Below are 19,108 nucleotides of genomic sequence, written 5' to 3'. Positions count from 1 at the left end.
AAGCCAGTGTAGTAGGGTAAAATAGGATGACTGGGGGGTTGAAAGCACAAAAGAATTCAGAGATCAAGGTTATAAAGGTCCTAGCTGGCAGTTGTAAAGAATGCCATTCTTTTTGTGTAATCTGTGAACCTTTGTAAATTTTTGAGTAAATGGGAACTATGTTCTGATTTGTGTTTTAAAAGAATCCTCCTGGATTTTCAATTGAGATGAGAGCTGTACAAATGAAAAATGAGGTCAAGGCCTCCAGGAAATAGATTATAACGATTTGGAATAGGTTGGTAGTGAAAGAATGTTAGATTGTGAAAATGTCTGGGAATGTTTTCAAAGCAGAGACAGCAGATTTGTCTCTATATTTACATTCTTAAGACCACTTCTTAGATTGGGGACTCAGGTAAGATATGTTTCCTATTCAGTTGATTATGGTTGACTGGTGGCTTGAAGATTTCTTTGTTATTTTTGTCTTGTTAATTTCACTGCTGTCTCAAGTCAGGGGCAGAATTACTGCCAATAGATGTATGAGCACACATGTTGATATCTCACTCTTTGAAATCTATTTCAAGCCACTTGGGCACATATTTAATAATGGCAATCCTCAAGACAAATGCCCTGAGCAAAGTGATTGTTTTTCTATTTTAGTGCTAGGGGATTAAATAATATTCAGAGGTATAATATGTGTACAGTCAAACAAAATACCCAAGCAAAAATAAAAGAATGGTTGTATACAAGAAAGCTTTAATAAAAGGGCATGTTAGGTAAAGGGTGGGGTTTCCATCAATTTGATAACATTGCAATAAAATGTTACTGCAATTGGCCCAAGATAACAATGGATCATATAAGCTATGAAACTGGAAACTTTTTATTACAAAAGTTCTTAAAAATCTACTTACATCTTCTAATGTAACAATTTGGTACACAGAAATGTATATGATATTTGAAAACAAATTATTTCATGCTAATGAAAATAGTATGAATATTATAATCATTTAATTATGTCTCTGAGCCTGTTGCTCGTGACACATGCCTTTATTTCTAGCACTTGGGAGGCAGAGGACACAAATCTCTATTAGTTCAAGGAAAACCGGATCTATAGAGTAAGTTCCAGGACAGCCAAAGCAAAACATAGAAACCCTGAATCAAAAAAAAAAAACAAAATAGATAGATAACAAATATCTCCAAACAAAGAAAAAGCCATGTCTCTGAATAAAAAATGTTTTCCAAATATTTATCCTATGGTATACATGAACTCTCTATTTGTCTGCTTTGATAATTTGAGATTTAATTTTTAATATACATTTATATATTTTTATTTCATTATAAAACCCTCTCCTTTGTCTATTGAATTTGAATCATATATAAATTATTGAATTTATAGATATAGAAGTAGGAATTGCAGATATAGGTAGAGAATTAGAAATATATCTAGTCTATTAAAATAATGAACATCTCACATGTCTGTGTTCCTTGATACAGGTTTTTATTCATATTTTATTTTCTCAATTTAAATGGACCTTAGTACCTACTCTTAATCATTTTATTCCCTTAACAAGAATATTTTGAATATTTTCTATATATACATTCTAAAAAATAGATAATCTGTAGTATAATTACAGATGATAAAGCCAGTATGTATGTTAAATTAATTTGTGGGGAGAATTTTCTCCTGTTCAAGAAATATTCAGGCTGTTCTATAACCAATTAAGATGTCATGTTTTGTATTCCAATACACAATTCAGAAATGAGTCAATATTTGTTTCTATGTGCAGACAAAATATTTTGGCCAATTATAGATTTTATAGATTTTCTAAGGAAGTAGTTCAAGTTCTTGCATATGTACCATTAACCATAGAAAAATATAATAGGTCAACTTTTCAAAGAACCCATAAAAATAATTTTTAAATTTTCTTTTTTTTCCTTGCTTGCTTATTTATTTATTTATTTATTTATTTATTTATTTATTTATTTATTAAAGCTTTCTGTCTCTTCCCCACCGCCGCCTCCCCTTTAAGTCCCCCTCCCTCATCAGCCCAAAGAGCAATCAGGGTTCCCTGCCCTGTGGGAAGTCCAAGGACCACCCACCTCCATCCAGGTCTAGTAAGGTGAGCATCCACGAAACTGCCTTGGCTCCCACGAAACCAATAGGTACAGTAGGATCAAAAACCCATTGCCATTTTTCTTGAGGTCTCAGTAGTCCTCATTGTCCACTATGTTCAGCGAGACCGGTTTTAATCCAGGCTTTTTCAGACCCAGGCCAGCTGGCCTTGGTGAGTTCCCAATAGAACATCCCCCTTGTCTCAGTGTATGGGTGCACCCCTCGCGGTCCTGAGTTCCTTGCTTGTGCTCTCTCTCCTTCTGCTCCTGATTTGGACCTTGAGATTTCTGTCCGGTGCTCCATTGTGGGTCTCTGTCTCTGTCTCCTTTCATCGCCTGATGAAGGTTAATATTCAGGAGGAAGCCTATATGATTTTCTTTGGGTTCTCCTTCTTATTTAGCTTCTCTAAGAACCCGAATTAATTAACCCCTTAATTGCTTTTTTGCTGATCATTTTTATTCAATTCATATGTCATTTATGGGATTCTGTGTAGCTTTTTTGGAACATAATGAATATTGACATTTGGGCTCAGTGGGTGAAATTTCTGGCTGCCAAGCCTGGCAATGTGAGTTTGATATCTGAACACTGTGTGGCAGAAGAAAACCTCCTGAAAATTGTTCTGTAATCTTCACATATGCAGACACACACACACAATAATTAAGTCAAGTAGTAAAATATTTTTTAAAGTTATTTTTAATTATTAATTTAATTTAATAATTAATTTAATTACATTATTTTAAAATATTGACTTACATAGCGTGTTGTATTCATGTGCCACTAAAGGTAACATCTACAACCTGAGTCTTTGGTATTTCATTTTTTTCCCTTTTAAGCCCATGGTGTATTGGAACTGTAGTCCAGTCTGGCTTTTACTTTCGGATTGGTGGTATTGAAGACATGAGCCACCACCACCCTGCTCTTTTTTTAAAGTAGACCTACTGCCCTTCAGTTACTCACAGCTACAAATGGGTTTCAATGATATTGTCTCTTAGAAGTAAAAGTTCTATGTTAGCCAAGTCACACAATGTATCAAAGCACCTTTGATACTTTAAACCACGTACTTTAACCTACACCCAAAATGAAACTGAAATGCAGGCTTTATAAATATAAAAGTGCAAATGATTTTTGAGAGTACTAAGTATGTAAAGCTGTGTTAGCTATAGGGTTTCATTTATCAAGGTAGCAATAAAGAGTTCACAACAACCAGATATGATTTTCAGCACTGACAACACATTGCAAATGAACGACCTACTTCTTTGTAAGCATGAATACATACTTGCCTTCATTATTTCATTTTTCCCCCTTTGGGGTTTTAAAATCGGTTTTCTTTGAATTTTTGCATATAGATTTAGAACAATTGTATGAAAGATAGGTTTTATTTGTATTGTATTTGTTGCAGAAAACACTTAAATACACCTCTCAAATGTTGATATCATGGATTATTTAGACAATAAATATATGTGTGGACTAAACACATTAGTGATTGACTGCAAGTTACCAATATACATCAGTGTGTCATCAAGAAAAGAAATAAAAGCACTTCACTTTGAAGTCATTTAAGAAGAATGAATCCAAATTGAAATTCTCTACTTTACTCACCCTGTGTCTTCTGTCTAATGCAAGAGTTGGAATCTATGTCTGTCTGAAGTGTCTTGTGAATCTGTCTCTCTATCTTTATCTATGCCGGTTGTATGACTGTGTATGGATCTGTTTGTATAGATCTATGCCTATCAATGGGCTTTGTCCTTTCTTTATTGAACAACACAAAAAGCATCACTCGAAGAAGGAATGAGGGCTACTTTACAAAAATCTCCAATATATTTTTACAAGGATTAAGTCACTGGCTCCACCTAGCCCAGACTATAAATACTACTACAAACCCCATTGTTTATCAAACAATATCTATAAATGGATGCTTTCTGCCTTTATGTTAGATTTTAGATGGTTGCTGTCAACATCTGTTTTTGCTGCAAATGATACACTCAAGTGTTCTGGGTCATGGATATGGAAAATTACATAATTTAAGGTTACAGCTATTCATTAGCTTACATTGTAAAAGATGATTACATGGGAAATCCTAGGAAAATAAAGTTGATTGTTATGTTCTTTTATAGGCAGGTCAAACAAACAGTCTAAGTACACAGGAGGATAGCGGTCTTAAATCTTAAGTGACCCTGGCTATGAGTTCCAACAAACTCATTTCTTAGAATATGAGATATTATAATTTTATCATAATGTTTTACCACACATATAACTCTACCAAATATACTTACTATCTTTGAAAACATGATTTTCTAATATACTATCTCATATTTTGTGTAGATTTGATAACATTTTACTTCATATGGTAAATATGTTTGACTTATGTTCATTTATAATAGATTTTCAATTTTAATAATAATAAATCCACAATGACTGCTTATTAAAATGTAATAAAGCATATAAAATGAACAAAGGATAGTAAAATATCCCCCTATTATTTTGTGTTCCCATCACAAAGAGACGTTTTGTTTGTTTGTTTTCCTTGGACTTTTTTTTATTACTTAAGAATTTTTCTCCATAAATTTACCTGTCCCACTTTTGCTCAGTTATTCAAGATTTTTAAAGCATATTCTGCTTCGTTTTTTTGAAACATAGTTTTCCATAGGTCCATGTTTCAAGTAAAAGAAAAATATTTGCTCCCTCACAAGTCTCCTTTGTCACATGTGTCCTTCAGAATTTTCTATAAAGGTACTTAGACAGTATGGACAGTTTAATCCCAAATGTGCCTATCACAGACGGTAGAATTGATTTTCACTTGTTTAAACGAGAAGCATTTAGCTTGCAGAACACTTTGAGTAATCAGGTTCCTGTTTTTGTAGTATCATTTTTGCTCCTGACATTCTATGGTATCTGGGAGACGTGAACAAATTGAGTTCAGAATGAAAGGCTTTGCTTTTTCTTGGATGTGTGAAGGCATGTAGAGACACCTTCGGGAAAATTTGGCAGAACATGCAGGTGTGCTTTCTTGTCATCCATTTTCTTCAAAGTTAAATAACCAAGAAAAGCAAAAGTGAAGAAGCAGAGAGATATTTGACCAGCTCACATTATTCACGATGATCAGAATGATTATTTTCAATAACTGAAAAATACTTTTAAGAAATAATTCCATCCTAACTGGATTTTCATGAGCAAGTTCAACTTTCTTTTTTTGTCTACAAAAATATGAATTTATATTTAATGCATATTTTTAATGTGTATATATTATAAATATATAACAATTCATTGTTATAATAAATATATAATTCATTATTTATAAATTTCTATATTATTATATATAATATAAAACAATTATATATTATTTATCATTAGTATTAGTTGGCATAGTCACTGTGCTTACCACTATAGAAGCTAAGAGAAAAACACCATATGACCTTTGTGTTTAAGTAAATTGTGACATGGATAATTATACATGTCAGTGTTCGTCAAACAAGTTAGAAAGTAATAAAGGGCAAGGAGATAATCTAATTCCAAATATTCATTATAAGCTTTAAATGTTACCTTAATTTATGCACCAAAGAAAGCAATGTAAGAATAGAATCTAAGACGAATTCCATAAAGGAAGAATACTTGCATTAAGCTTTGGAGATCATTGACATTTAAAAGATAATAACAGCTTAAAATAGCTTTAGAAAGAATGATACTCTAAACAATTACATCTAATGGTTCATTTGTTCATCACACTAACCTCATGGGGAAGGCACTACTCTTGTACTCATATTCATATGGAGAAACCAAGGTTTCTATGAGTTAGGTAATTTGCTCAGATAATATAGTCAGTCAGTAAATATTATTGTTGCAAGATCAATTATTCTTGTCATTTTTTACACAAAAATCTCCATTCTCTATTATATAATTTAATGTTTAGAGAATTTCATTCATGAATACGGTATTTGCATCATGTTTACATCTCTGTCTTCCCCTTTTACAACTCCTGTGACCCCCTCCACACACTCTCAACTTCAGGAGACAATGTAATTTCTAAGTATAGTGTAGATACTTATCCTTACAACCACAGATAAGCCTTCATTAAAGTATATTCTCAATTGCTATATTAGAAAAATTTTTATACAAAAAATGTTCTTCTTGTTAAAAATACTAGCAAAATTTTTGAAAGTACTGAATTCAAAAGAATAAAAATATCTTTCAAAAACTGAAATGTTTTTATGGAAATACATAAGGATAAAAACTACAGTTCAGATTTTTATTTTTAAAAGATTGATCTAAAATTACCCAGGATCTAAATTATTTTTTTTTTTGGATTTTAAAGTGTTAGAATTGATTGGCGACATGAAAAATAAGGAATGAAAAGGTTTCTTCTGTTTCTCCAAATTGATTTAATGAGTGTACCTCTGTACAATTACTTTTCTTCAAAATATTTTGAGTTCCTTTTCCCATGAATATGTTTCTTGTTAGCTAGTTAAATGCCCTAATTGGTTGAGGTAGGAATTCTGTAAGATAACAGTATACTATTGTTGAATTTCTATCCATTCTTAGACTGAATTCTCTCCCAAGTTCAATCAGACATCCTAAAGCAGAGTTAAACATTAATGAGTTACTTGTTCTATCTGAAGGACCCCTCTTCTCTTAGTTCCTACTAGTCATACATATATTTTACTGGTTTAGTCTCTTTCCCATTCCTTTTCTTATTTTACTACCTCAATATTCATATGGTAAAGTGATAGTTAAATAATATAATTGACTCACATCTCCTCATAGGTGAGTGTGGGGAAAAAAGGGCTGGGAACAAAACAGCAAAAAGGACCACATATTTTTGAATAGGTGTTTAAAAAAAAATCCATGAAGGGACTTGAGATATGGCTTTGCAATTAAGAGCACTGACTATTCTTCGGAAGACAGTGTGGTTAAAACTTGGCTGGTACTTCAGTCAAGAGGATCTACCAGCCTTTTCTGGTGTTTACAGGTACTGCACATGTAATTTTCACAAATATGTATGCAGACAAAACACCCATACACAAGAAATAAAAATAAATATTTTTTTTCTTTAAGGTCATGAAAAAAAGTCAGTTCCATATGCTTCAGAGAATTGAAAACTATGGAACATGCAAGTAATTTCAGTTTTTTAGAAACATGAAGTTCAGTATACTGATTTTAGAGCTGGGGTTTAAACTCAGCACTTTGGACATTGTAGGAAAGCGTTCCACCACTGAGCTACTTCCCTAGCCCCATTTATATCAGAATATGCTTAAAGCATATTTTATAGTCACTTTTTTAAATATGTCTATTATTTAATTGACTCTTTTAAAATCTTTCTATGAAAAGAAATACCTCATAAATGTGTTTTTAGAGTCCATTTAGTGGCAGAAAAAGGGTATGCAGATGTCCTTGGATTATAGGCAATAGACTTTTATTAATTGAGTGCTGAAACTTCAGTGTTTGCTGAATTACAGTTCATGTTGGATCAGGGAGTTGGCCATTTATTTTCGTGACAATAGAAAGGGGAAATAGAAATTAGACTATTTGAAATGTAAGAAATAGAAGGATGTTTCATGATATTCCACAGAGGAAACTGTACTCTAGGAAAGGGGAAAAAAAACATTTAAAAATCTGTGAAATTTATTTTTTCTTAATAGGGAGCAGCTAAGAGTAAGTTCAATCCATCAGATACTATTATCTCCTGCTTTTGGCTGGCTATGTTGCTATAGTACCGTCTGGAACACATATAAATAACTTTGCCATCCAGCTTGGAAGAAGCGACACTACAAGCACTCTTAGAGCAAGAGAATTTAGTGTCACTATGCATTAAATGGTAGAAATATTGAACTGTAGCGATCTCCCTATTATCAGTAGGAACATAAAATAGTTAAATGAGGAGTTGGTGAAGACCTTCATTTTAACATAGTTAACTGGAAAATAAACCCCTTATTTAGTTTCCTAGATAAACTGTCTGTTATCTCCTGCTTGTTTCTCCTTTTAGCCTGTAAGGGTGCATATTTCCTAAGCTTGAATAAGCAATGTACTTTAGCATTATATTATCTGGGTACAGATCTCTTGAAATAGACTTTCCTGAAAGTCATCTTTTAAAATATTCCAACCTCAACATTAAGGCCTTTATTATTATGATGCCATCGAAGAATCTGTTAAACATCATTTTCAGGCAGATACTAGAACTACCACAGAGTGGCAATACATACAATTTTTTTTCTTTAGTACCAGGATTTTGTCTTTCTTCAATGAAATTTATTTCACTTTATCTTTTTCTTTCTTTATAATATATTGATTGAAGTGTTAGTTAACTTAATACTGTTAAACAGATTTGAAACAATGTCTAACATTTCAAAATAATAATTAAACATAGGTTATTAAATTCAGAATCAAGTACCCTCTAGAAGTTAAATTTTCCTTTTCAATTATATTTTTTAACTCTTCATTTACAAGCAGTGTGACTTAAAAAACATATAACATTTGTAATCTGGAAATGAAGGAGTCAATTTTTCAGTACATGTCAAAATTAAAAAGGGAGTTGACAAAGCCTGAGTACTCCATCATTTTGACATCATAATTTTATATAAGGTAAGAAACTATTCTGGAAGCAAAATCCAAATTTTTCTAGGGATTTTTCCTTGACCATAGAAACTGCAAGGACTATGGTTTTATTACTGGAGGTCAAGCACTATAAAATCACTTATTTCTAGATAAACTAAAAGAATAAAAATCTATAAAAGATCTTATATTTTAGTGTAAACACTGGAGAATGTTAATTTTCTCTTTGATGCTTATATTATTTTTCTGTATGGCACGCTTAGGGAATGATATTATGTTTATAGACTTTGGAAGGATTCCCTGTACTCTAGCCACTTTTGACATTCTTCTCTGGGAATGCAGGAAAGATCAGTTTTCTCGTTATCCAGGGAGTGCGACCTCCCCACCCCATTTTCTGCTTTCCTCATTTTAGAATGTTTTACTGCCTTTGAATACTAGAACAGTTCACAACTTGATTCTGAGCAATCCTATTATTTTCCAGAGAACTGAAAGTTAGATTATTTCAAGAAAAATCTCAAGCTCAAATCTCCATAAAATGAATGTTTCATCTGTGGTGATGCTTGCTTATACATATGCACCCATGTAATTAGGAACATATATATGTAGTAATGAGGAGCAGCAGGCTGTGTCCTACCACCTGGCTAGATTCACCCCAGAAATAACCACATAGAAATTATATTAATTAAATTACTGTCTGCCCTATTATATCTAGCTAATTCTTGGCTAACTCTCACATCTTGATTCAACCCATTTCTAATAATCTGTAGGTCACCACAAGGTTGTGGCTTACCAGGAAAGATTCATTGACTCTGACCTGGTGACTGTCTCCATGGAGGCTCTCCCTGTCTGCCTTCCTCCTCCCAGCATTCAGTTCTGTCTTCCCACCTATTTAAGTATTGCCCTATCAAAAGGCCAAGGCAGTTTCTTTATTTAACCAATGAAAGCAACACAAATACAGAAGGACCTCCTACACCACTATACACACACAAACTTACACATCTCATTAAACCAGAACCAGATAATTTTTATATGCAGGTATGTAAGATCCCTTTCTTCTTATTTAAATTTTGCCTTTATAGGTGAATATAACTATGTCCTTTAAGCATTTGGGCTACCAAAATATAGGCAAATATGATCAATTGTCTAATGTGAATTCAAAGAATTGGCTTTCTTTAAAAAAAATAGTAGAAAATTTACCAGACTTTTGATTCTTACCAATGGATTAGTAGCCAAATGAAAAAAGAATATCAATGATTTCCAGAATTAAAAATTACATGTCATAAGTACTATTGATTTCAAGTTGTCTAGGTCAGGCAAATTAGCAGAAGCAGCAGTGAAGATCCTGTTGGTAGAAATTCCTGGCACATGACCTTATCAGGCAACAGCAGCATGCCTGAATACACTAAACGTGACACTGAGAGACACTAAATGTGACAGCACCATTGAAACTGACAAAAGGTCAAGATAGACTGCCAGAGGCGCATTGGGTCCAGTGATTTTTATGGTTAATAGCAGACAAGAAATCCATTCTACCCTCTTAAAACATGTTTATACCTTTTTGCTATATTGTCAATTTTATATTTGTAAAATATAAACTTTTAATCAATAAATATATACTCAGGACAAATAAAGCAAACGATAATAATTTTTACTGAAAGAAAATGACAGTGCCTTTAACTAGATCTAATAAGAGTTCATCTTTAGGCAAACTGATCTCTCTACTACACCCTTACTATTAAAGAGATCCATCCTTATGCAACCTTTATTGTGTTCTTTAAAAGTCTTCCTTTAGCCATGTAACCATCTCTTATGCAATTAAAACACAGCATATTTCTGTGATTACCATTTCTGTAAGTAAAACTGGCGAAAGGGAGTTTTAGTGTGAATTCTTAAAGATGAGTAAATTCACAGGCTATTTCTGTGTTATCACGCCCTCCTTTCCCTCATATGTCAGTACCCAATGTGTCAGATATATGCCTTTACCTCAGAGTTCAGTTGAGCTGTTGAACAAATAAATATGTTTCCCATCATAGGGTATACACATGGAGCTAAAGAGAATACCTTATAATTACTATGAAAATCTTAACAGGAAACTAATCCAAATCACCTATACTATATTTTATATATCTTTGAGTATACATATAAGTATATAAAAATTTGCTTTCTTTTTAATTTTAGAAGTCCATTTAGAACATTTACTTTTAACTGACATAATCTACCTTCTCACAAGGATCTACAGCTTTATTTTCATAAGTCATAATTTACAAAATTACACTTAACACTAAGCTACTAAATTAAATGCAGATTTTTTCAGTTAGAGATTCATAGCCCATTTTTAGTTTTTTTTTTTTATATTTTGTTATTTATTTATTTATTTATTAAAGATTTCTGTCTCTTCCCCACCACCGTCTCCCATATCCCTCCCCCTCCCTCAATCAACTCCCCCTCTCTCATCAGCCCAAAGAGCAGACCGGGTTCCCTGCCCTGTGGGGAGTCCAAGGACCTCCCACCTCCTTCCAGGTCTAGTAAGGTGAGCATCCAAACAGCCTAGGCTCCCACAAAGCCAGTACGTGCAGTAAGATCAAAACCCAGTGCCATTGTTCTTGACTTCTCAGCAGTCCTCAATGTCTGCTATGTTCAGTGGATGTCTCTAAGCTCTCTACCCTAGGCCATTTTCCCACAGGTTCTTTATATTATAAAATCACTTACTTGCGATTGTTTAGGCCACCTCTTTTTATAAGTGCTACACTTGGATTATAATGCCTTTCCTACTTCTGATACTTAACTCTGACTACTCCACATTCCATGCTCCTCATGACCAAATGACACTTTGTTCCTTCTCCAAACCTCCATAAAACATTAAAGAGAAAGAATGATCAAAGTACTAGAGTAAGTATACTGGGCTCTGGTCAGCATCCAAAAGATAAAGACAGAAGAAATCAAAAGGAAAAGTTATGTGTTTCTGGATCAGGACTCTGAACCGTAGAGATACCCAACACAACCTTATAGTGGATCTAGAATGGCTGTATTAAAGAGCAGGGATTCTAGGACAGAAAACTATATTATCTCACTAAAAACATAATTATTTCTCGTATCTCTTTAGCACAGCTTATAATGGATTTGTCTTCCTGAAAAGTAGTCACCTGGTCATGTGATTGGCCAGGACAATAGGATTAAGTGTTCTATTTTTAAAATTAATTAATTTTGTTAATGATTTATATGTGGATGTGCATGTTTGTACTTGAATGACTTTATGTGAACCATATGCATGAAGGAGCCTGCAGAGGCAGGAAGGCAGTATCAAAACCCTGCGAACTGAGTTAACCTGTCAAAAAGGGATGTTACTGAGGCAGTATACTGCCAGTAAAGTAAATTTCTGTCCATATTTCAGAGAATATGCCTTGGATAAAAATGGAAGTTTTAATAACACTATCTTTTACATGACATTGAAAGTCACAAGTACATTAATGGAAAGTCATTTGGGTACAAAGGAATGTTGGGGGGAGGCTGCTAGTTAGTTCCTAGCTGCTTAGCCCCAAAATAATCACACAGAAACTATATTATTTAAAACACTGGCCATTAGCTCTAACTTCTTATTAGCTAACTCTTACATATTAATTTAACTCATTTCTATTAATCTGTGTATCACCATATGGCAGTGGCTTACTGTTGAAGTTTCAGCATGCCTGACTCTGCCAGTGACTCCATGGCTTCTTCCTGACTCTGCCCTTCTTTCTCCCATCATACAGTTTTGTTTTTCCCAGCTACCTAAGTACTTCCCTGCTATAGATCCAAAGCAGTTTTTCTATTCAATAATGGTAATCACAGCATACAGAGGTAAATTTCACATCAAAGGAAAGCTGTGAAAACAGCAAAAAGTCCACTCTAGTCCTGACATAAGATAAGGATACAGAGAAGACAGTAAATCTGTAGACATGAACACAGAAAATCCAAAATATCTTAAGCCAAATGAAGGTAATTTTAAGCTGTAGGCTGAAATAAATTATACTGGATCGAAGACTATAATTCACTCATTTGATATAAATATATTCAACTTTTTAAAATAAAGACTAATATGTATAAAGTCAATGATTTAGAATTGCAAAGCTATTTCTTGTAGGACCATTTCTCCATTTTTTTCTTTCTAGAGAAAGCTGATTTGTTTTTTGATGATATATATTTTCATTCTTGCAGAACATAAAAGACAATCTGCAACAAATCTCAGGTCGAATTGACGCTATTCACACCAAGAAGACAGGAGCCTTGCAAAATGCCACCTCTGTGGAAAGGGGGAAGATACAGGATGCAGTGGCGCAGCTGGATTTCCAGAGGGATAAAGTTAACAGAATGTACAAGGAACGACAAGGGTAGGTAGCATTTTAATTGTCCTGAAAGGTTATATAGCAATTTTCAGGAAAATTTAAAATTCATTCAAATAGTTTTCATGGGTAAAAAAGACAGAAAAGGAAAGGAAAATATATTACTGTATAACACAAGCATATTATTACTAGTGGACTGAGTTGTTGAAACATTGTTTGCATATTACCTCATCCTCTAAAGGTGCACATAATGTGAAGGCTGTTTTGTTCTTTAATTAAACTTATATAAAATGTAAAACATATATCTTTGATTCTATATACCTCCCATGTATTTATAAGAGTTATAGTACTTAGAACTTTATAACAAAAAATTCCTTCATTTTAATTTATTATTTCCATTTGAAAACTGATATTTATACATTTGATAGTCTTTTTTCCCTATACCTCTCTATTTTTCAACATGAAAATCTTATTTGTTTTAAAATCAATTTTTATATCTACCGTAAGTAAAATACTTATCTTTTGAGTTAACTTTTGAAGGCATCCATATGCATTAGCCTCACATCACAAGAAGGTGAATTATTCCTTTAATAAATTTAGAATGCAAGTTTTCTCACCTCGTACAAAATTTCAAATTTTGTAGTTTAAATATATACTTCATCATCTGCCTGAGAAGAATTAAAATTATATTAGATCTCTCATGTGTGTATTTATAGTCATTTTTATACTTTAGGTTTTAGTTTACTGCTTTATACTCTGAAACAGATATTCCAGAGAATAATTTTAGTATTTACCAATGATTGTCTTTATTGTATTCCCAGTTATCTTTCATCTAGAGTTATTCTTATAAAGTATAATACATTTAGTTCTATAATATTATTTTCCTATGAATAAAATACTGACTCATTAATTTGGCATAAAAGGTTTTCACATGATCCCTATTTACCTAGATCTGGTTAACTACACTTTTTGTCACATGTCATCTGTACTACAACTCTCCTGCATTGCGCTTTAGCAATATGAAATTGCTTTGCAGTTTCTAAAGTGTTTTGTTTGCTCCTTTATCTTTCCATTCATATTCATCAAGATTCACTTTAAATGCTTTACAGCTCTTGAAATCCATGATTATCAGTGGACTATGCTTTCTTGAAGCTTAAAAATTAGTTTATCACTTACTATAATAAATCCATAAATCATTTTATATGTAAAGTATTTTCAAATATTGTTGTTACTTTATGTGCACTATATTCTTCAATGTGACCTTCTCTTGCAATTTACTGTGTAGTAATAAAAAATTTAATTTAAGCCTTGCAAATGTGAGAATATCGCTCCTCCATTGAAGCAATGCAATTATCTCAACAAATGGTAAAATATTTAGTGTAACAATATCTAATTTTCTTGTTGATGAAGAAAAGAAAGCCAGTAATCTGATATAAATACTGTACAAGACAGTCTTGCATTGCTACTGTAGTATATTTTCATACTCTGTGTGGAATAATTGTAGGTTACGGCAGGATTCTCCAAATGATATCAGATTCATCACCTTTTGGAATGAGTTCATTCCACAGTCTTTTGTGTGTTTCCACTTATTTTCTTGTACCATTCTGGGCTATGCACATATGCTAAGAACTGTTGGAGTTTCTTGAGTATTCAGTGATCACTGTGCTTCTGTTGGGAGCCATCCTTGAGGGGGGAAGGGGAGGAGGGCAAGTTCAGAGAGGAAGGAGTGAGCCAGGCACAATGTTGGGGAAGAATCTTACAGCCTGACTGACTAGGAGTCAGATTGTTTCTTTATTTGTACAGAATTCAATTAGCAGGAATGGATTCATGTTGTGCTAAAGTATAGATCATATCACATGTGTTTCACTTTCTCTCTCACCCCCTCATATCTCTTATTTATTATTGAAAAACCATGACAGAACAGAGTTCTTATAAAATCATTTTGCCTCAAGTTTAAACATAATTGATAAACTGTTATGTATTATAACCATTTTTACTCATGAAGCCCATAACCCAAATTTTAAGAATCTAGAGGCACATGTCAACCTGTTCTCAGGCTAGTAGCTTTGGTTGCTTAGAGGATGCTAGACCAAAACAAAATTTGCAAGTCAGCCATGGCAAATTATCATGTCCAAAGCAGTGTATTAACACTTAATGGTCAGAGTGTACAAAAATATCTACTAGCCAAAGCTGCTTCAGATATTATTCAAATTCTGGAACAGTACAAAGGTTACATTATATATGTGTGTGTGCACATGCACAAGCATGCATATGTGTATGTATTTGTTTTTAAGTCTAATCCTGGCATTCTGTTGTTCCTTATTCATATGACACCATAGTGGCTCTGCATATGCTAATTCTTCTATAAAAGGGAGGTCCTAACTTCACATTTTTTTAAAAAAAATATCATTGTTTCTCTATATTTTGTTCATCAATATGAGTCTCTGTGTAGGGCAGAGGTAATGTCATCTAATGGAACTTTGTTGTTCTATATGCCACACAGTAGCCTGAGTGTATAGTTAGTTGGAAGCGCCTTGCCATCTGATCTGTAGCCAACTCTTCTAGTCCACTGAACCTTGTTGAACTTTTAAGTTTACTTTGTTTTGATTATCTTGTTCTGGAGTACTTACAGAGGCAAATGTTCCAAAAACTATTTCATAGCCTTATAAAGAGATCTCTGGCATCATTATGTGTGTCACTATCTCCAAGGTGTGAGGAAGACCTTCAAATAGATAAGGGCATCTCCCTAAACGCAGGAGGAGGAATATGTTTAGGACATTCCTGGCAAAGCTTAGAAACAGTAATCCCTGGGAAAGACATATATGATTCATAAAAAATTTTCCATCAATCCAATATCCCCAAATTGAACAAATGTCAAAAGTCCCCCAAGTATACAACAGGTGGAAACAAAAAGCAAATGTAGGATGGTGACCATCATGTAGCTTAGCTTTGCTGGATCTTTGTCCAGCAGCTGTGCTGGCCTTATAACTTTTGCGGTTCCTATCAGATATGGTTGTGCCAAGACATATGTAGCATTTTTGGTTCCGAGGCTCCTTCTTCACTTTAATCGTACATCTGCTAATATGTGGTCAGCATGTGGACTTTTAACAGAGGAAAACAGTTCTTTTCATTTCACCTTTGACCCTAGACATAGTATTGAAGTAGGAACACTAATGCTAGTCCTTAAAGGAAGTAGCTGAAATTTCATACAAATCTGAGATATTTTGAATTTCTTGTGAGTAAATAAATCTCTAAACTCGATAGTCTTACTCTTTCTTGTTCAGAGGCCAAAATGGAATTTTCACTTTCATTTGGCCTTCTCAAACATTTAGAAGCTCTATCATTTTCTGTGACGTTTACTGAAATCTCAGGTAAACACTTGTAAGTAATTGTTTATAAGCATAAACTCTAGAGTTCATCTTCCTTTGGAATCGTGGCTTCTTCCTAGACTGACTGTGCATTCCTGATCAAAGTTCTTAGCTTTTATTCTCTCTATTTTTAAAATGGGAACAGAATCCTTCTCAAACTACTGTGTTGTCATGAGGAGTCAGTGAAAGAGCACATGTATAAGGACTTTTGTAATGACAACATTGATCCTGTGACTCTGACACTTTTGATTTCTGATAATATATTATGGTTTTGCTTATTTGTTTATTTCATGTGGGGAGAGGGCACTCATGTTCCATTGTACACAAGTGGAGTTCACAGGACTATTTCAAAAGATGTTTTCTCAGTCTTTCATGCGGGTCCCAAGGAATTAATTCAGGTTATCGGCATTGGCAGCAAGCACCTGCTGAGCCCATAGTTTATTTTTATACTTCCATATTTTTTCCCTCTTACTACAGAGAGATGAGTTAGACTCAGTCTCTGCTTTGGATATCATTACAGATATGGAAACAAAATTGATAGCCTGCCAGTAAGATAAGGGTAGATAAATATAAGATATGCTATTCTTATGGCAAGAGTGATTTCCCCAGTGATTGAAATTGAATCATCTTATTCAGACTCAGAATGACTCAAAATATAGTACTTCTGTCATGATTCATTCCTTAAAAATAATATTTAAATAATTTTTGAGAATTTCATATAATATTTTTTGACCATTTTCATACCCTTCTCCATCTTCTCCAAGATCCACCACCCTTCCATTCCACAAAAATACACCCTTGTTTGTATTTTGTCTGAGAAGAAAACAGTATTTTTATGCTGTCCAAATCCCTCTGCTGTAGGGCAGGCCATGGGATATGGTCAACATACCAAGGTCAAACTCCTCAATAAAATAGACTCTTCTTCTTCCAGCACCTATTATATCCTCGTAGTTCTTAATACAGGGTGCAGCTTTGGGCCTACCTGTACCCTTAATGTTGGGATTCTGTCTGGCTTGGGCTTGTACAGACTTCATGAGCATTGTCACAGTCTTCTAGTAGCTATGCAACCTTCCTGTTGTATGCAGAAAACGGTTCTTGTTAGTCATCTAGCATTTCTGAGTCTTATGAGCTTATCTTCTGAGATGCTTCCTCAGCCTTAGGGAGACTGGTATGATACAGATGTCCCATTTAGGGCCGAAGAATGCTCTGCAGTGTCGTCTTCTCTGCGTGATGAGAAGGCTGTGTTTTTGTGCTAATTGCTATAAAATGTAAGAAGAAACTCACTACCAGTGAAGAAATGTAATCATCAATCTTACCCACCTGGGAACCCTATGATTTACAGTAATTACAGAGCTGGAAAATGCAGCCAGCCACAGGTGCAGCAGTAGCATGAATGCTATGGCTTTAACTAACCACATTATGTTCAGAATTTAAATTCATACTATGGGACCTATACGTGGCATGATTGCAAACAAGAACCTGAGCCTAGTGGTGTCAAAGGTCCTATAAGGAATGTGGAAATTAAAAAAAATGCTTCCTAGTATTAGAGATTTATTATTATTTCTGCAATCCTTCAAACTGGTTTGCTAGTGGACGGTTTTATACCCATAGCATGCTAGCAGCACTAATGGGGCTTAATAAGTTATCCAAATAAAGCATAAATTTGGGAGTTGGAATGATTGGAAGTTGCCAAAAGAATGTGTTGTGAAATGGGAATAGATAAGATCATATTTCATTGTATACATGTATGGGGATCTCAAGAATTAAAAATATGATTTTAAGAAGACCTCTAAATGTCAGACACTCTGAATTGTTTTCTTTTTTTTCTAATACAATTTTATGATTTCTAAAGACAGTGATGAATAGGTAATATGTTCACGAGTTTATTCCTTAAAACTTCCGAATATAGCACAATTGAAACAGAATCTTAAAAATAAAATCAAGCAGTTTCTAGACTCCAAATCGCTATACAGCCATAAGATGGCATTATTGTGTTACATCATGTTTCAAGTGTAATATAAGAAGGTGTTTTTATAAAATCTTCATTCCTCCTTGAAAAATCCATTTAATCCGATGTTTCAGGGTGGAACTCCTATGTATATAAGCAGTTAAATTCAAGATTTTATGCTTTATATAAAATTTTAAGAAAATATAAAGTCAAGATCACTGCTTTAAATAACGTTGAATTTCTACAGCAAAATTCCTTTTAAATGGGTAAGAAAATCAGTATAAGTATATATATATATTTTTTTTTTTTTTTGAGACAGTGCTTTTCTGTGTAGCTTTGGAGCCTGTCCTGGAACTAGCTCTTGTAGACCAGGCTGGCCTCGAACTCACAAATATCCGCCTGCCTCTGCATCCCAAGTGCTGGGATTAAAGCCATGTGCCACCACTGCGCAGCATAAGTAGATCTTTAAAATGGAAATTTATTATTTATGATGTTTCATAAAATCAATTAAATATTGGTAAATAAACATGTATGGGGAGAAAACAGTTTTAAAGAAAGAACAATTGTCTAGCCCTGTGTTAACTAAAAGAAGCAAGACTGGAAAGAATACGTATACTTTTATTTTTTTGTTTTTGTTTTTGTCTTTTTGCGTTCTAATTTTACAGCAAACAATTTTTTGGCTTTCTTGACTGTTCTACCTTTCTTGTCTCCCCAACATCTATTTCAGATATACTGTTCAATAGTTGACAAGGCCAGTTTTTTTTTCCTTTTCTTTCTTTTTATTTATTTATTTACTTTATTTATTTATTTATTTATTTAAGATTTCTGTCTCTTCCCCACC

General features: G+C 33.6%; 1 protein-coding gene across 1 annotated transcript in view; it reads left to right on the top strand.

Moving 5' to 3' along the window:
• Window positions 1-13,003, top strand: part of LOC126494487 (dystrophin-like) — a 449,593-nt gene extending 436,590 nt beyond the window's left edge. Inside the window, exon 38 of the mRNA XM_050131854.1 lies at window positions 12,827-13,003. Within this exon, the coding sequence (XP_049987811.1) occupies window positions 12,827-13,003 (177 nt within the window). The remainder of the gene's footprint in view (window positions 1-12,826) is intronic.
• Window positions 13,004-19,108: the final 6,105 nt, after the last annotated feature.

This window comes from Alexandromys fortis, unplaced genomic scaffold (genome assembly GCF_014885135.2).
Source record: "Alexandromys fortis isolate MF-2015 unplaced genomic scaffold, M_Fortis_MF-2015_v1.1 scaffold_384, whole genome shotgun sequence".
Lineage (NCBI taxonomy): Eukaryota > Metazoa > Chordata > Mammalia > Rodentia > Cricetidae > Alexandromys > Alexandromys fortis.
This window is presented reverse-complemented; position numbering and strand designations above follow the sequence as displayed.